The sequence below is a fragment of the Physeter macrocephalus genome, chromosome 21 (assembly GCF_002837175.3).
Source record: "Physeter macrocephalus isolate SW-GA chromosome 21, ASM283717v5, whole genome shotgun sequence".
NCBI classification, from domain to species: Eukaryota; Metazoa; Chordata; class Mammalia; order Artiodactyla; family Physeteridae; genus Physeter; species Physeter macrocephalus.
Window position 1 is genome coordinate 107301904 of NC_041234.1, and position 19954 is coordinate 107321857.

Here is a 19954-nt window from a genome sequence, read left to right on the forward strand (position 1 = left end):
GACAAAGTGAGAGAGTGGCATGGACATATATACACTACCAAACGTAAAACAGATAGTTAGTGGAAAACAGCCGCATAGCACAGGGAGATCAGCTCGGTGCTTTGTGACCACCTAGAGGGGTGGGATAGGGAGGATGGGAGGGAGGGAGACGCAAGAGGGAAGAGATATGGGAACGTATGTATATGTATAACTGATTCACTTTGTTCTAAAGCAGGAACTAACACACCATTGTAAAGCAATTATACTCCAATAAATATGTTAAAAAAAAAACAAAAAAGAGCAGGTCTGGTCAGCAACAGTATTGTCAGGGTCTGAGAATAGAAAAATCTCCACGAAGGAGAAATAATGAAGAATACATAATTCCTGTTTAAAATACACACACACACACGTCATAGGCTATATATATGTATGTATGCACACACGCGTGTGCGCACACACACAGATACACATCTACCTCAAAGAAAGATTGTCATGAGATTCACCAGGATGTTAATAGTGATCATCTGAGTGGTGGGATTACAGGTGATATGTATTTTCTTCTTTATACTTTTCCTGAACTGTCTGATTTTTTAAAAAATCATTGTTTACATAATGTTATGTAGTCAGAAAAGAAATACTTCCCGTTTTAAAAAAAATGAAGTAAAAATCAGTCACCTGTGCCCTTATACTACTAGCAACAGAAAATGTCTACATTAATGACTCTTAGAGAGGATAAGAGTTAATATAAGATCATATGGGAAATAAAATTTGTTACATTTTTACCAAAAAAAAAAAAAGATCAGATGGGGACACCATATATGTGGGTGAACTTGATTTTCCAGGTCTCCAAATACTGTGGGTATTATACTGTGGGTAAGCTAGAATTAGTTTAGTTTGTCTAAGGTATTCAACACAGATTGGGAGGGCAATCAGAACACTCAGAACATATTTTGAATTAGCTGCTGCTAAAAATTTGCCTAAATACTCAAAAATGTGAATTAGAAAAAAACACCAACAATCAACCCAAATCCCTTCACATGCATATCTAGTTACAACAACATGTCTAACTGGTCTCAATAATTCAGCAATATTTACACCACAGCTCTACAGTTCCTTCCCAGGCCATCATGGGCTCTCCGAGACCTTCTGTTTTATTAAGTTTGGTTTGAGACAAAATCTATCAAAATTTAAATACATATATATATATTTTGGCTCAACAATTTAACTTCTAGGAATCCACCTCACAGATCTTTATATACTTTGCCAAAGTTACACATATAGGATGTTCACTGCAGAATTGTTTATAATAGTGAGGAACTGGCAATAATGTACATGAACTCCAACAGGAGATGGGTGATAGAAACTACAGTACAGGGGCTTCCCTGGCGGCGCAGTGGTTGAGAATCCGCCTGCCAATGCAGGGGACACGGGTTTGAGTCCTGGTCCGGGAAGATCCCACATGCCGCAGAGCAACTAGGCCCGCGAGCCACAACTACTGAGCCTGCGCTCTAGAGCCCACAAGGCACAACTACCGAGCCCGCGTGCCACAACTACTGAAGCCTGCACGCCCTAGAGCCCACGCTCCACAACAAGAGAAGCCACCGCAATGAGAAGCCCGCGCACCGCAACAAAGAGTAGCCCCCGCTTGCCACAACTACGGAAAGCTCGCGGGCAGCAAAAAGACTCAACGCAGCCAAAAATAAAGTTAATTAAAAAAAAAAAAGAAACTACAGTACATCCAGAGTTGGTATACAGTATATATGGGGTTTACATAACGCCCATAAGAATCACAGAGGTTAGTCTGCCTTGGATAATCCCAGCATTTTAAATTGGTAGACTCAGCAGAGGCAGAGAGAGACTGAAAGCAGAGCGATGGTGTGCTCCAGGTCCGCAGGGAGAAGCAGCTACGGTAACACTTTCACCCACCATTTGACTGTGCCCTTCTGTTAAAAATTAAATCCTTGGGGGTCGCCTGGAAGCTAAAAGTGGTCAGGACCAGAGGCAGGGGGGTAATTATGTGAAGGTGGTCAAAAGGTACAAACTTGCAGTTATAAGATAAATACGTACTAGGGATGTAATGTACAACATGATAAATATAATTGACACTGTTGTATGCTCTTTATGACAGTTGTTGAGAGTAAATCCTGAGGAGTTCTCATCACAAGGAAAATATATTTTTTTTTATTTTTTAAATTTTGTAACTCTATGAGATGATGGATATTCAATGACTGATTGGGGTCATCATTTCATGATGTATGGAAGTCACATCATTATGCTGTACACCTTAAACTTACACAGTGCTGCATGTCAATTATATGTCAATAAAACTGGAAGAAAAAAAGGAAATAGAAGGTAAATAAATAATTGAAAAATGATATAATGTTAAGTGACAACTCAGGACACAAATTGTGTATATAGTATGATTGCAACTATGTAATGATATATAGCTATATAGGTGTAGGAAAAAAAGGCATCAAAATATTGCCAGTTTAAAAAGAAAAAGTGGTCAGGGATGAAGGGAGAAGGAAGCCTAGCTCTTTGGGTAACGTTTTAACCTCGGAAATGTAAGAGGAAGAACAGTGACAAAATTATCCCCTGTGATTATTGTCCAGGTTACCTATGAAGCTCCTACTTGATTTTTCATACCAACTACTGTTCATGTCATCATTACGGAGCAAATTCACTGAAGAATGAAATTCCATTTTTTGAAACCAAACGCATAGAGAGATTTAAAAACTGTTTAGGGACTTCCCTGTCATTCTAGTGATTAGGACTCCACACTTCCACTGCAAGGGGCACGGGTTCGATCCCTGGTCGGGGAACTAAGATCCCGCAAGCCGCGTGGTGTGGCCAAAAATAAAATAAAAATTTAAAAATAAAAATAAAACTGTTTATCCATGGACACGATGAATGGAGCACGTAGTACAAATGCACATAGAGCATTGGGTGAAAAGTGAAACTGTATTTCAGCTGTGACGGGGAAGATGACAGGGCTACCAGACAGGGAGACTTAGAGGTCATGATGACTTGACCTTTTCATTGCTGACTGGGCCAAGTCTGGAAAGGAGACATGGAGAAAAGCAGAGAGTAGATAAAGGATATGATTTCTTTTTCAAACGGGAACTTATTTTGAGTATTACACATGCCCTATTTATAGCTAATATATTTTGACATATCTGTGTTCAAGCCAGAGCCATCTCATTCCCCCCTCTGTGCCAAAGGGCAGCCTTCCCTTTGGGCTCTCCTCAAGAACAAGGTTGATAATATTTCAGAGGCTATCATAACTGGTTGATTGATTCTAAAATAAAATCACAGTATGCAATCACTTAAAACGTATTGCATTAGAGGAACTTGGGAATTCACCTCCTAACTATCTGGTAAGGCTAGATCTAACTGCTAAATTTCCCCATAATTTCTACATATTAGCTGATTTCTCTTTTGCTGCAGTGTAGTAGACCTTGCTCTGAACCTTTGTGCTACCCTTGAATTTCTCAGTACAGTGGTTGTAAAACTTCTAGACGTCTGTAACAAGCCTACAAATAAAAGAGCTCCACTGTCATTAGTGGAGACCCTTGCAATGCAACTTTCTCCAGTCTTCCACTGGTGTCACCTCAACACATCAGTGGTTCTCCATGTAGAGAGTCAAGAAAATTTTTGTTCATCATCTGAACACTCACCACAGTATAATAATTCTTGGTAAGTGGAGTAGTTTCAAATCCTTTGACAGCCTTGGGGGAGAGAGGTCTCTCTGTGAAAAAGACATTTAAATTATGTTAATATCATACAGGTGTAAGATGAACAGTTTATAACATAGGGCAACTAACATACTATAAATATTGTCAAGTGGAAGGCTCAATGGAAATGTACATTCCCAAATAAGTGAAAGTATAATCTTACTAAACTACAGCTGGTCAAGCTAGAGTTTCTTAATGACAGGGTCAAGGCAAAAATTTCAGTTCCATTTTGGGCTGTTTCTTCACTCCAGTCTGCCTCTCCATTCAACTTATTCAAAACAGATAAGCAAAGCCAGTGCTAACCAAATATGTGTATTTGTATCTTGCAACTTACTATACAAGAATAATAGCAGCCATCCTTTCTTAGGGCTGTCTATTGTGCCAAAACCAAAATAATCAGAATGTTTAATACACTGAAAACTAGCAGAAATTCTTCTTTTATGTATCATTTTAATATCATTATGTTGTGCTATAAAAAGATACCTTTCTTTTACAAAGTTTGTCTTACCCATATATACACTAATATGTATAAAATAGATAACTAATAAGAACCTGCTGTATAAAAAATAAATGAAATAAAATTCAAAAAAAAGAAGCCATTTAGGTTATAGGTTCTCACTACACCTAATACCCTCTCTGAATTTTGCAAAGTGGTATTACTCAGGTACCAAGGGCCTAGAGACGAAAGAAGATTTGGGAGAACATGCAGCATGTCCTTGCCTCTATATAAGACTTCTTGGTTTCACAGCCAAACGCTAAGCTGCTTTAAGACCCCCTAAGATTTTATTAGATAATTCAAATAATTTTAGTGTCACATCTCTATATGTGGTTTCTGATGAGTTCTATGAGTAAGTAAACACACACTTCTGTCATACAGTAGTTAAAGAAATATAGTTTATATAATAAATACTATATCTAGTGCAATAACCCACAATTTTATTAGAACTGAAAATCCTAAACAGACCTGACTAGTTTTCAGAATATCCTATACTATCCCCTCTCAAACACCACAGTACTCTGTGGCATATATTTACACTCTAAATGAAATCAATTTAGGGGCTTCCCTGGTGGTGCAGTGGTTAAGAATCCTCCTGCCAATGCAGGGGACACGGGTTCGAGCCCTGGTCCGGGAAGATCCCACATGCCTTGGAGCAACTAAGCCCGTGCGCCACAACTACTGAGACTGTGCTCTAGAGCTCGTGAGTCACAACTACTGAGCCCACGTGCTGCGACTACTGAAGCCCATGCACCTAGAGCCCTGCCACACAACAAGAGAAGCCACCACAATGAGAAGCCCACACACCGCAACGAAGAGTAGCCCCCACTAGCTGCAACTAGAGAAAGCCCACGCGCAGTAACGAAGACCCAACACAGCCAAAAATAAATAAATAAATAAATAAAATCTGTTTTAAAAAAAGAAACCACTTAATAAAAATACAAGACAGTGATCATAAATGTTTACCAGTGTCACTACAGACTGTCTTCCCTACCCTCATTTTCTCCTTTGCTTCATTTTGTTTTATATTCCATTTACCTTGCCATATTGTATGCTGCTTTAAACTCTTTCTGGGGACTTCCCTGGTGGCACAGTGGTTAAGAATCCACCTGCCAGGGGCTTCCCTGGTGGCGCAGTGGTTGAGAGTCTGCCTGCCGATGCAGGGGACACGGGTTCGAGCCCTGGTCTGGGAAGATCCCACACAGCCTGTGCTCCGCGACGGGAGAGGCCACAACAGTGAGAGGCCCGTGTACCACACACACACACACACAAAAATCCACCTGCCAATGCAGGGGACATGGGTTTGAGCCCTGGTCCAGGAAGATCCCATATGCCGCAGAGCAACTAAGCCCGTGCGCCACAACTCCTGAGCCTGCGCTCTAGGGGTCGCAAGCCACGACTGCCAAGTCCGTGTGCCACAACTACTGAAGTCCATGTGCATAGAGCCCGTGCTCTGCAACATGAGAAGCCACTGCAATGAGAAGCCCACACTCCACAACGAAGAGAAGCCCCCGCTCGCTGCAACTGGAGAGAGCCCACACGCAGCAACATAGAACCAACGCAGCCAAATAAATAAATAAAATTAATTAATTAATTAATTTTTAAAAACCAACTCTTTCTGATGTATGGTGGAGTATAAATAACCAAATATTATCATCAGGACTTGATTTTTTTTCTTTTTAAAAACAATATTTTCTAGTTTTATATCTATTACATTCCTACCCTAAAAAATGCAAAATATAGAAAAGAAAAACCAACAATTAACCCATTACCCAGAGCTAACCATCATCCAGAGTAACATTTTGAAGTACGTCTTCCCATTCTTTCTTTTTTGCTATTAAAATAGATTTTTTTTATTGGGGTATAGTTGTTTTACAATGTTGTGTTAGTTTCTACTGTACAGTGAAGTGAAGTACATCTCCCTGTGCTCTACAGCAGGTTCTCATTAATAATCTATCTTATACATATTAGTGTTCCCATTCTCTTTATACATGTGTTTGTGAACACACACACACACACATAGATCTTTCTTACTTCACCTTCAGCTTTGTAATCCTCCTATTACAACATTATTTCATGAACATTTTCCCCTTTAACCTTAATTTCTAATTATTATTATATTTAAAATATCCCTTATGTTTATTTGGCACTTAACTGCTTTTAAGACATTTTCTTTGATCTTTACAACTACCCTGTAAGGCAGAGATGATCTCATTTTGTAGAGGAGGTCACTAGGGTGCAGGAAAGTGACGTCAGCTGCTTAAGGGCATGAATTTGGGAAATGGCAAAGCCAAGACTGAAGCCCTGGTGTGTCTTGACAAAAGCCTGTGCTCCTAACCAACAGGACGTCCAGAGATGAAGCTACTGAAGGGCCCAGTCGATGGCATGAGCAGTGGTTCCCCCCGGAGTTCAGAGGGGTCATCAGTGTGATCTGGGATGGTCAGAGAAGACCTTGCTGGGCAGGGGGTACTTGATCTGTCCCTGGAGGGGAGGCTAGAATTCAAATAGGCAGAGAAGACAGTAGAGAGTTTTCTAGGCAGGGAAGATTCCAGAAGCACAGCTGTAGAAGTGGCAGTGCTCAAGGCAGGACTGTTCCTGTGACAGTGAACTGTCCAGCTGGGTCGGGCTGGGTAAAGTGGAAATAAAACAAAAAGGCAACAATGAGGACCAAATCTGGCACTCCTCAATGCCCCCAAACTGGGGCATAACCAGGTTTGGAAAGCTTCATGCAACTTCAGGGTCTGCCTGGATCCACATGGTGGCTTCACAAGGCTTTACTGGGTAAATGTGAGCACTGCAGAGCCACCCAGCCTATTACTTGAGATTGCAAGTGGCGGAGTCAGGAATTGAACCCAAGTATTGTACTGCCCAGCACGGTGTTCCCCCCAGCACACCGTGGTTTTGCACTCGTAGGCATATTCAAAATCGACAGTTACCAAATTCTTTCAATTTTTTATTAGGCAAGTTTTCTATAATGTACCTTTAATGCTACTTAGAACTCGGTTGTTTTGTGCAATTATGATGTAAACCAGTCTTGATAAAAATGAAACGTTCTAGAGAAACCAGCAAGATGCGACCACCTTTTGAAAGCAAGGCCAAAAGGAAGGGTAAACAGTAATGGAGAGCCTGCCAAGACAGAAGAGGAAAGGAAAGGCCACAGAAACTGGTCACTGTAACTGAAAAAAAACGTTAACTATGTGAAGTAGAACAGAGAAACATGAATTGAAAGAAAACAGTGGCTGCCATGGAGATTCCTGGGTGGCTGAACAAGATGTAAAAAGAGCTGGTGCTTTGATAAGATCAATAAAATTGTTAACAAGGATTTACTGTAGGACTCCCTGGTGGTGCAGTGGTTAAGAATCCGCCTGCCAATGCAGGGGACAAGGGTTTGAGCCCTGGTCCAAGAAGATCCCACATGCCGCGGAGCAACTAAGCCCATGCACCACAACTACTGAGCCTGCATGCTGCAACTATTGAAGACTGCGCCTAGAGCCCATGCTCTGCAACAAGAGAAGCCACTGCAATGAGAAGCCCGCACACCGCAAGGAATAGTAGCCCCCGCTCGCCGCAACTAGAGAAAGCTTGCACGCAGCAACAAAGACCCAACACAGCCATAAATAAATAAATGAATAAAATATATATTAAAAAAAGGATTTACTGTATAGCACAGGGGACTATATTCAATATATTGTAATAACCTATAACAGAAAAGAATCAAAAAAAGAATATAGATATATACATATATACATATAACCAAATCACTTTGCTGTACACCTGAAACTAACACAATACTGTAAATCAACTACACTTCAATAAAAAAATATTACAGCGAAAAACAGTTTTTAAAAAAATAAAATTGTCAAACCTCTAGCAAGACTGACAGAGGAAAAAAGAGAGAAGACACAAATTACCAATAGGAGGAGTGAAGTAGGGGATATCATTACAGACTCTGGAGATGCCCAAAAGATAATAAAGAAATACCACGAACAACTTAAAACACATAAATTTGATAATTAGGTATGAAATGGAGCAATTCCTCAGAAAACCAAAACTACCACAGTTCACCCAATATTAAATACACTATTTGAATAGCCTTATAATTATTCTGGAAATTGAAGTTATAAATTTAAAACTGTGGAAAAAAGAAATCTCCAGGCCCATATGGTTTCAGTGGCGAGTTCTACCAAATGTTTAAGGAAGAAGCCATAGCAATTATTCCCAATCTCTTACAGAAAATAAAGAGAAGGGGTCACTTTCCAATTCATTTTATAAAGTCACTATTAATTACACTGACACCAAAACCAGACAAAGACAGAACAAAAAAGAAAACCGCAGACCCATACCCCTCATGAATTTCGATGCAAAAAACGTTAACAAAGAATTAGCAAATAGAATTCAGTGATATTTTAAAAGAATTGTATACCATAGAATTCATCTCATGGATGTTGGTTAAATATTCAAAAATCAATCAATGAAACCCATGGTATTAATAGTCTAAAAAGAAAAATCACATGATAATAGCAATCGCTGCAGCAAAAGCACAGGACAAAATTCAACACCCATTCAAGAAAAAAAAAAACTTCCAGAAAAAAAAGGAATAAAGAGGAACTTCTCCAACTCAATAAAGAGCATCTACGGAAATCCTACAGCTAGCATCTTAACTAGCAGTGCAAGACCTAAGGCTGAATACTTTCGCCCTAAGATCAGGAACAAGACAAGGATGTCTGCTCTCACCACTCTCACTCAGCATAGTGCTGGAAGGTCTGGCTGTCCCTGCAGTCTTGGGGTAGGATGGGGAATCAATACCAAGAGAAGAAGGAAGACAGATTTGGAAGGACAAGCTTGGAAAGTCTTCAAAAATGTAGTCCTTGCAAACAACTGGCCCCATGAAAAAAATTCAAGGGGTGGATGCAAAGAGAAAAACACCAGCTCTAGGTTTCAGTGACAGCTTCTTGCCTCTTGTACCTCCTTTGCCCTCCACCACTGCCTACTCCCGCCACGTGCAGTCCTAGCTGACACCCACCCTCGGCAACCCGCAGAGAAGGAATAAGAATGTGGACGTTCAGAGGAGACAAGTCCAGTCCCTGGGGGTGGTTCAAAGTGACGGGAGGGGAGCAAAAGTTGCCACCCCAAAATGTCTCTTTGGCATGTGGATTATTTCAAGCTGATGACAATCAAGGTTCTAAAGACTCAGGAAGTCTTTCTTTTCACCACCCCCTTAGCTGCCTAGAGAATTTAGGGAGAGGGCCTGTTCCTGGAACAGAGCTATCAGCAGAGACATATGCAAAGAACGTGTGCTGGGTCTGGGGGGGCAACTCCCAGAGATCAGAGTCTACTCCGTGTCCCACTGTCTCTGCCCGGCCCGGCAAACGTTTATTTACTAAACATTTGCTTTTCCATCTCTATGTCAATTGCCTTCCCGCCCCTTTGAAGTCCCAAACCCCTAACCCCAACATCCTCTTTTGTCTTTAGCTGAAGTTGGTATTTACGGTGAGGGTTTCACCATTTTGGCGACTTATTCAGTTCTCCTGGGTCTCTCCCATGTGTACATGTTATTAAACTTGGATTTCCTCCTGTTAATATCTCACATTGGCTTAGTTCTCAGACCAGACAGAAGAACCAAGAAGGGTTAGAGGAAAATTTCTTCCTCCCCGATATGACCTAACATGAAAACATAAACCTTTTACATGGTGTTTCTAAGGCCATTAAAAAACTGGTCAATTCAATTCAATCCGTGGGGAAAAAAATCAGTCAACGCAGTGAAGAATTCAAATGACTTATCGTGGTGGCCTCTCCCGTTGCGGAGCACAGGCTCTAGGTGCGCAGGCCTCAGCAGCTGTGGCACGTGGGCTCAGTAGTTGTGGCGCACGGGCTTAGTTGCTCCGCGGCATGTGGGATCTTCCCGGACCGGGGCTCGAGCCCGTGTCCCCTGCGGTGGCAGGTGGATTCTCAACCACTGGGCCACCAGGGAAGCCCAACCCTCCTAATTCTGATGTAAAGATCCCTTTCCCATTAACTCTCGATTCATTCCCCTCCCTTGCTGAGGTACAGATTCCTATGCCTGTTGGTGGTGACAGGTCAAAAAGAAATCTAGTGATAACTAGCTTTCTCTGGACATGAAGCATCTATGTGATACACCCAGAGGTTTAAAACAGGAAGTCTAAATATAAAGCCCAATCCTAGTTTTGGATTTTAATAAGTAGGAAGAGTCATTTCTTAATCTGCCTTGATACAAATTTAATTAGCCATCTACCTAATCCCCTCACTTGACATCTATATTTACCCAAGAAGAAGTTTTAGAAGGATTTAATGATCCCTTAACTGAATCAGCTGTAGAAAACAGAACTTGCTTAAAATATCTGCTCCAATCATACTTGCCTCAATATTTTCTTGGCATGGACATTTTGCCAGGAAAATTTTAATGCAAAGTCCTGACAAAACATGTAGCCTCTCTCGGTAACAAAGATACAAATAAAAAAAGAGATATAGGGACTTTCCCGGTGGCGCAGTGGTTAAGAATCTGCCTGCTTGGGCTTCCCTGGTGGCGCAGTGGTTCAGAGTCTGCCTGCCGATGCAGGGGGCACGGGTTCGTGCCTCGGTCCGGGAAGATCCCACATGCCCCACATGCCGCGGAGCGGTTGGGCCCGTGAGCCATGGCTGCTGAGCCTGCGCGTCCAGAGCCTGTGCTCCCCAAACGGAGAGGCCACAGCAGTGAGAGGCCAAAATACCACAAAAAAAAAAAAGCATCTGCCTGCCAATGCAGAGGACACAGGTTTGAGCCCTGGTCCGGGAAGATCCCACATGCCGCGGAGTCACTAAGCCCATACACCGCAACTACTGAGCCTGCGTGCCACAACTACTGAAGCCCATGCGCCTAGAGCCCGTGCTCCACAAGAGAAGACACCGCAATGAGAAGCCCACGCACCGCAACAAAGAGTAGCCCCCGCTCGCCGCAACTAGAGAAAGCCCGCATGCAGCAACGAAGACCCAACACAGCCAAAAATAAATAAATTAACTAAATTTTTTTAACAAGAGAGATATAATTTGCTATCTTACTGATGTAGTGGCAGACATGACTTTGATGTATACACAGGTTAATTTACAAGTTACCGCTGATTTTGAAGAAAAGGACTGAAAATTGGATAAATGGCTAATTCTCTTATTTATAATGTATCTGACTCAAATGAAATAAAGGAGCAAGGGCCCTTAATATATCTTCTGTAGTTTATATAATGACTAAGTTATTCATACAGGTATTTTTCTTGAAGATCCTTGAAAAAATATTTTTAGTCAAAAGAGGGTTTACTTTTCTCATGTAACCAGAAATTGACTGGTAACAAGGGCTTCCTAATGTCACCAGTGTCCGGTTCCATCATCCTTGGTGAGAGGCTTTTATCATCATGGTCACAAAAACCTACTCTATCTTCAGTCTTAAGCTCATGTTGAAAGGTGTGTGTGTGTGTGTGTGTGTGTGTGTGTGTGTGTGTGTAAAACATTATACTCAAATATTCTATTTCTTAACTTTCTACACTATTACACTGGTGGTTCTGTAGGTCCTCAGAAATCAACCTCCTCCTGAAGAGAGGAAGAAGATGTCCCCAGGGCTTCGGCCATAATTATCTCTAGACAAAAGTTACAGTCGAATCTAAAACGTAAAAGGCCACTCCCCAAGGGCAAACTTCCAGAGCATGAAGTGCTCTTGTCAAGGGAAGAAAACACTGCACAGCTCTCCATGGCACAGCCATCTGCAGGGCTAAGGGCTGTCTCGGGCTAGGGTTGCTTCATTTGGTTTCTAAGACAATCCTAAAGAACCTGTAGTATCAGCCTGAATGGTACCCCAGGCTACCATGAACAAGTTATGTCAGAATTCCTGACTCCTTGAGTGACCTCAGTGTTAGACATCTGCCCCAATAGTAAGCAGATGGTTCCATGCCTGATTCAGCTTCATAAAGGACCCAGAAGTTGTATGGCAGAGGAGTTTAAAACTCCAAATTGAAGGTTTTGTTTCTTTGAGCTAGGCATTTAACTTAGAAATCATTTTTTTTTAACTCTTTAAAAATAAATTTTCTTTCCTGAGCTTCCACAGCAGTATGGACTTCGTGGAAAGAAATTCCAAAGTTGACAAGTATTTTCTAGACCAAAGCATAAAACAGCACAACATTGAACTGATATTGTCCTTCATCAGCATCCTAGGTAGCTTTTGGCCTGCTTACTGTTTTGTGGAGGCAAGACTTGGGTGGGAAAGAATTCAAGTCAGCAAAGACCTGACACCTACTTTCCCAGCAAGACCTTTGCAGGACACCCAGCTCATCTCTTCCACGGTCCCCTAAACTCGCTCTGCTCACCTACCACAGCTCCTTCATGGTTTTTGATCTCCCCAACCAATCACTGCAACTTAGATTGTCCTTCTGGGCCTATCCACACAGTCTCCGTGTCTTTGAGGGTTCAGCTCAAGCCCTATCTCCTCCGGGAAGCCTCTCCCGACCTCTCCAGCCACGGTGTTCTCTCTGTCCACTGATGATCTGCTATGTATTTGACGCTTCATCATCCACCACTTCATACTGTCCACTGTCGGTTTCATCTGCTGCTCTTCTCTCTCTCCCGTGCTCCAAATCCATACTGCCAACCTGCTAGAAATCTTCAGAATGATGACTCGCTGGCGCTTCCACTCAACATGTCCAGAACAACTCATCATCTTCAGTACCAATTACCCCCCCAGCACGCAGGCACGCGCACGTGCGCGTACACACACACACACACACACACACACCCTTCTCCTATCTTCTCTATTAATGGAGCTCAGCATGTATGTCTAAAGCACTGCATTAGGCACTATGGAGATAGGAAGGTATACGAAGATGAATAATTTCCCTTTGACCTACATGTCAGGACCACTTAGGCACCCCTCTTCTGCTCACCACTCTCCAGAGTACTCTGTATTTGGAAGTTACCATTCAATATGCTAATGAGATCTTCCCCTCACTAGACTATGAACGCCATGAGGGCAAGAGGCATGCCTCAGGTTTCTGTGCCTGACCGGTGCCCAGGCCGGAGACCGATATCCTAGTCCTCTGCTGGCTGGCTAGGTGGATGGCATCGCACGCCCTTAAGGAGCTCACCATCAAGCTGGACCCCTAGACTTGGCATTATGCTCACCTCTTCCCTTTTCCTCATAGCTGATTATCAGCCAGTTTTCTTGATTCTATTTTCACAATATCTACTGCATCCATCCACTTTCTCTTCCTCTCCACTGTCGCCAAAGTCACCCATGCCACTATCTGGATTGCTGGGACCTCAGCAGTAGTCTTAACTGGTTTCCTCACATCCTCATTGGTTATCCCCACCACTTCCCTGCCATCCAGCCCCAACACCACCGTTAGAAAGATCTCCCTAAACCACATGTAATCCCCTGCTTACAGCTTGTCACTGACACCCTTCTTAATGTAGCTCCAGCTCAAGGCGCCACCCCTTCTCTTCACTCACCAGACCCTCAGCCCAAATCCTCCTACCACCCACTCCACGCTTCCCTACTTCCCGGCTTTAACTTAGTGACTCCTTCTAACCTTCTGCCCATCATAAGCCTCTTTTCATCATTCAAGACCCAAATCAAGTGCTCTTTCCCTCTGAGGTTACTGTTAATCACATCGTTTCTTTACTCCTCCAACAGCTTCGTATGTAGAGCTTTGTCTGTGTGACTCTGTCCTATCCTGTCACGGTTGGTTGTGTACACACCTATCTTGACTACTAGACTGTAAGCTCCTTGGGGGCAGGGTCCATGGGGACAGATTTTTACAGCCCCCTCCCCACCAAGTACCCAGGAGATGCTCAATGAACAAGATAAACAGAATTGAATGACCTTTTGATCCCTGGTCCGGGAAGATCCCACATGCCTCAGAGCAGCTAAGCCCGTGCATCACAACTACTGAGCCTGCGAGCCACAACTACTGACCTGTGTGTCACAACTACTGAAGCCCGCATGCCTAGAGCCCATGCTCTGCAATGAAGAGTAGCCCCCACTTGCCACGAGAGAAAGCCTGCACATAGCAACGAAGACCCAGTGCAGCAGAAAATAAATAAATAAATAATTTTTTTTTTTTTTAAAAAGAATTGAATGAACTGCCCCACAATATTCATTCATTTTACAAATACTTACTGAGCCCAACAACACAGAAAAAACATTTCTGCCCTTGTGGTACTTACATTCTAATGGTCGGATACAGATGGTAAATGAAATAAATAAGTAAATGTACACTATGTTAGATAGAAAGAAATGGTAAACCAAAACCTACAAAAGGGAAGGGGGATAGGGGCAGTGATAATAGGGTTCACTCTTCTCCTGGGTGACCGGGGAAGGTGCTACCGTGAAGCCAACGAGTGAGCAAAGACCTGAAGTAGGTAAGTGAACCAGCTGTGCTGATATCTGGGGAGAGCGTTCCAGGTGGAGGGACAGCAGGTGAGGCAGGAGCCTGTCTGGAACAGGCAACCAGGAGGCCAGTGTGGTTGAAGTGAGATGAGTGAGGGGGAGAGAGGTCAAAGAGAAGACCAGAGGGGCCACCAGAGGCCAAATCCTGGAGGGCCTTGTAGGCTATTGGGAATGACCTTGACCTTTACTCTTTTTCAGATGGGGAGCCATTATATTACTCAAGTTACACTTTGAAAGGATCACTCTGGATCTACTGAGTTTAAATTAGATTACAGGGGTGACAAGGACAGGAGCAGGGATGCCAGTTAGGAAGCTACTGCAATAAACTAGGTGAGAGATGGTCCATTTTCTTCCAGTCTGAGGCCTTCCCTGACGAGCAGGCTTCCTGGCCCCAGCTAGCCAGACCTATCCTTGACAGTTGCATAGGATGCTTCTAAGGGTTAGGTTCCCTAGGTGCTCAAACCAGAGCCAGAAAGCTGCCAGGTGAGTCCTTAACTGAGTGGTAAACCAAAGGGAGTATAGGAAAAGCTCTAAGGGAAGGGGCCAAAGGCCAGGACAAACAGCTCAGGGCAGTCGGTCCACAAGGCAGGGGCCAGAATATACACTACAAGGCTACAAGGCATCTCAATAAGGGACACTATAAGGAATGCGTGCTGTCTGTCTGCCCCCCACAACCCCTCAAACAATGCTTGGGACTCCCAGGCCAGGAAGCAAGAGCTGTTCCTTTTAGTTTTACAGATGAAGCCAAGTTAGAGTGAATCTGTAAAATTATTTAGAGATCCTAACAACGAGATTACACCAATTGAAAGATGCAGCAAGGGGTGAAAATCGTCTGTGAAAATCATCAAAACCAAGGAAATTTCAAGCACAGCCTGTGAAAATACTTCAGGGCTCAACAGAAACGTCTCGATTCCCAGTAATATTGCATTGGCCAAAAAGTTCGTTCAGGCTTTTCGTAACAGCTTAACGGAAAAACCCGAACAAACTTTTTGGCCAAGCGAATTAAAAACTGCTAAGACATCTACACATATATATATAATTATAAATCTGTTACTAAACACTTATTCCATTAAAGGAAATGCCCCACCTTCACCCAACACACAACACAGAAAAGCGTGAAACTAAATTTTATCTCAAATGCTTTAGGGAAAAGCTCCTCACAGTGGTTATCTGGGGGAGGAGGTGAAGGAGAGGGGAATTTTTATTATCTACATTATCTATAAGTTTTAACTTATTTACAGTGAGCCTATAATTTTATTAAATAATAGTATTAATTTTGAGGCATTAAAAAAAGCAATAAAGGGACTTCCCTGGTGGCGCAGTGGTTAAGAATCTGCCTGCCAATGCAGGAGACATGGGTTCGATCCCTGGTCCGGGAAGATCCCGCATGCCGCGGAGCAACTAAGCCCGTGCGCCACAACTACTGAGCCTGTGCTCTAGAGCCCGCGAGCCACAACTACTGAGCCCACATGCCACAACTACTGAAGCCCGTGCGCCTAGAGCCCATGCTACAGAACAAGAGAAGCCACCTCAACGAAGAGTAGCCCCCCGCTCGTCGCAACTAGAGAAAGCCCACACACAGCAACGCAGGCAAAAATAAATGAATAAAAATAAATAAATAAATAAATTTATTTATTTTTTTAAAAAGCAATAAAGACATTAACCAAAGGAAAAAATATACTGAGGCGCTAGCTACTTAAAAGGAGCCCTTGGGTAAATAGCTTTGAAGAGTGAAGAGATATAATAATGTGAATCCCGCATGCCGCGGAGCAACTAAGCCCGTGCGCCACAACTACTGAGCCTGTGCTCTAGAGCCCGCGAGCCACAACTACTGAGCCCACATGCCACAACTACTGAAGCCCGTGCGCCTAGAGCCCATGCTACAGAACAAGAGAAGCCACCTCAACGAAGAGTAGCCCCCCGCTCGTCGCAACTAGAGAAAGCCCACACACAGCAACGCAGGCAAAAATAAATGAATAAAAATAAATAAATAAATAAATTTATTTATTTTTTTAAAAAGCAATAAAGACATTAACCAAAGGAAAAAATATACTGAGGCGCTAGCTACTTAAAAGGAGCCCTTGGGTAAATAGCTTTGAAGAGTGAAGAGATATAATAATGTGAATAACTGAACCTTACTTTATCTGTATCGTGACATTTTTATAATGCTAGGGATTTTTTTTTTAAATATAGGCAGGACCTAGTTTCTTTTTTTTTTAAATTAATTAATTTATTTTATTTATTTATTTTTGGCCGTGGTGGGTCTTCGTTGCTGCGCGCAGGCTTTCTCTAGCTGTGGTGAGCGGGGGCTACTCTTCATTGTGGTGCGCGGGCTCCTCATTGCGGTGGCTTCTCTTGTTGCGGAGCATGGGCTCTAGGCACGCGGGCTTCCGTAGCTGTGGCTCGTGGGCTCTGAAGCGCAGGCTCAGTAGTTGCGGCGCACGGGCTTAGTTGCTCCGCGGCATGTGGGATCTTCCCGGACCAGGGCTCGAACCCATGTCCCCTGCATTGGCAGGCAGATTCTTAACCACTGCACCACCAGGGAAGCCCAGGACCTAGTTTCTTAAATAATAAAAGGCAAGTACGTTACCCAAGAAAGTTCTAGAAAGATTACTGATGAGTGATTAGATTGCATTCTCTGGGTATCATGAATGAGTTAAGGGCAATCTTTTTCAGAATCAAAGTGGCCAGACAGCTTCCTGCAGTCCTATGATTATTATTTCTCCTACACATCTCTGAGGCATTTAGACTTAGGTCTGCTCAAAGAGCTTAGGGCTAAAAAAGGAAGTTAGCACATGACCTCTCTTATTGTTGTATTCTGCCATGGTGATTCTTAGAGTAGCAGGAAGGGCTTTGTACTGTATTACACGGGCTAGAATTAGTAGACAGAAGGGGACATAGTTAAGGTGGAACAGTTGTCTGAGCTTTGAATTCTTTTGCTTTTTTAGGTTTTGCTGCCTTGATGTAGTCTAAGTACAACTTGGTTTCAAGATATCTAATCATAGATTTTTTTTCCCAGTTCTGTTCTCATCTTATTTTTGACATACACATACAAGTACAAACAATTCTGTTAACTGATGAAAGCTACAAGATTTTTGGTCCGAAGAGCAAGAAAGTACAAAAGTCACAGTCAAAAAAGCTTTGAAAAGATTGACTTACCACTGGATTTAATTTCTCGGACATAATTACTAGGGAACCAGCCTGTTCTCCCATTTAATGTGCCTTCCCACCAGCCTCCTTCTTCAACTCTAGTGACATAAATGATGTCCCCTTTACAGACAGACAGTTCATCTTCATTAGTCTGCTTAAAGTTGAATCTCGCCTTTACTATCAACTGGTGACTTCCATTTTCCGTCATCTCCTGGAGAAACAAAAGTCACACCGGATTAGGCGCTCATCTCAATGAGGCAGGGGCAGATATTCTATGAATTTAGGCAAATAAAGTAGGGTGACCAAGGATAAAACCCCAGGTCCATCTCAGTCTTGAGTTTCCAACTTAGGAATGGGCCTAACATGGGTAGGCCTTGGGGGAATGAGGGGAAGGGGATTAATAAAGCCCTCAAAATTGTAGGCAAACTTTTGCATTTGTGAGAATGTGTATTTTGGAGGGGGTCATAGCTTTTATTTCTTTTATTTTATTATTTTATTTATATTTAAATAAATATAAATAAAATGATATAAATATATATTTTTATTATTTATAAATAATAAAAAATATTTTATTACTTATATTATTTTATTATTTTATTTCTTCTCCCCCACCAATTATCTAAAGATACTTCTTTTTTTTTTTTTGGCCACGCCACTCGGCTTGCAGGGATCTTAGTTCCCCGACCAGGGATCGAACCCAGGCCCCCTGCAGTGGAAGCGCCTAGTCCTAACCACTCTATTGCCAGGGAAGTCCCAAAAGATACTTATTTAAATGAGCCAGGAAACAAAGTAGAGTAATAAACTATCCCACTCTGCCTCTACCCAACACCCGAAGTCTTACATAATTACGTGACCAAGATTAGGTACCAACCTCCTCTCATAAAATCTGCCTCCCCCTTCCAATTACTAAGAATATCTTAAATTGGCTAAGACTTAGTCATATGCGAAGATCAAATATCCCACATTTACCTAAGTCTGGAATTCTTAACCTGTCACATGTCCCTTTGAGAAGGTGATAGCACAATAAGCCTTGACCCAAAACACAGACCAATAAGTTCACACACAGGAGATTCTGCATACAATTTGAGAGGGCCCAAGGGGTATGGAACCATAGAGTGTTCATCAGCTTCTGAAAGAGATCTGCAATCTCAAAAGATTAAGAGCTTTGGAAGTAATTAAAGTACTTTGGAAGTAATAGCTCATGATGGCTTAAAGCAAGTGGGTGGATTTTGACAAGGAATAAAGGTCTCAAAAGAGCAGAAGCTAGGGCGCTCCCTCCCAAATGAAAGCTCCCATTAAGACCAAATGCAAAGATAACCGAGCTATCCCAATATAGGAGCTCGTCCTGGGCTCAACAGGAATGCAAAGAGAAAAAGAAAATTACAGCGGCAATGATGAGAGCAAGTAATATACATTGATTGCCTTCTATGTGCCAGGCACTATTTAGTTCTCCTAATAAGCCGGGGGGAGAGGGGAAATAACAGCAAACTTCCCTCCGGAAGTCGCCCTAATGACTGACATTTGCATAGCATTCTCAGTTGCTCAGTTCTGGAAAGGGACAGGACTTTGGGGCTTCAACCGCGATTTTCAGACTCTCTGCCCCACATGCCTTCGATTTGTTCCCATGGGCCAGTCTGAATTGGGGCAAGGTTCCAAATTTGTTTCCTCACAACGCCCCAAACAACAGGGTGGCTATGTCACCACCTATGGAGATGTAACCGAGATAGCAATCGAAGTTTACAAATTTTAAAACAGGCAGGGGGAATTGGGGACCAGACTTACCACTGGCTTTGACTGCCTTTGCAGCCCTGGAGCTGTGCTAGAAACTGCTCCCTGTGGGTTTGTCTGAGAACTATTAGCAGCGCTAAGAGAAGAGGAACGTCCACATGGCCTTTCTGAGAGCTGATCTGTGAAAAGAGGAAAAGGCACCGTAAAGAGAACCCCTTGTGTCAGAAAAACATCTACAGCTTAATATTAGCTTTCACGGGACATTATCAAAGGCAACCTGATCATAATTCTAACTGTTCTATGATGAACATGCCGAGCTTATTTCATTCCCCGCCCCGCCTCCCTTTTTGGTGGCCAACTTCTTTTTCTTAACCTTACTGGCCATCGCTCTCCAGTAGAATGAAAAACAGCGACAGAACCACATTTTCTCTTAACCCATTTCCC

At 42.7% G+C, this 19954-nt stretch overlaps 1 protein-coding gene across 7 annotated transcripts in view; it reads right to left on the minus strand.

Moving 5' to 3' along the window:
• The window catches only part of ARHGEF6 (Rac/Cdc42 guanine nucleotide exchange factor 6), a 126433-nt gene that overhangs the window by 75211 nt on the left and 31268 nt on the right, over positions 1-19954 (minus strand). For all 7 annotated transcript variants that reach the window (XM_028482159.2, XM_028482160.2, XM_024128175.3 and 4 more), the window contains 3 exons: positions 19565-19689; positions 17792-17993; positions 3657-3727 (listed from right to left, as the gene is read on the minus strand). In XM_028482159.2, coding sequence (XP_028337960.1) covers positions 3657-3727; positions 17792-17993; positions 19565-19689 — 398 coding nt within the window. The remainder of the gene's footprint in view (positions 1-3656; positions 3728-17791; positions 17994-19564; positions 19690-19954) is intronic.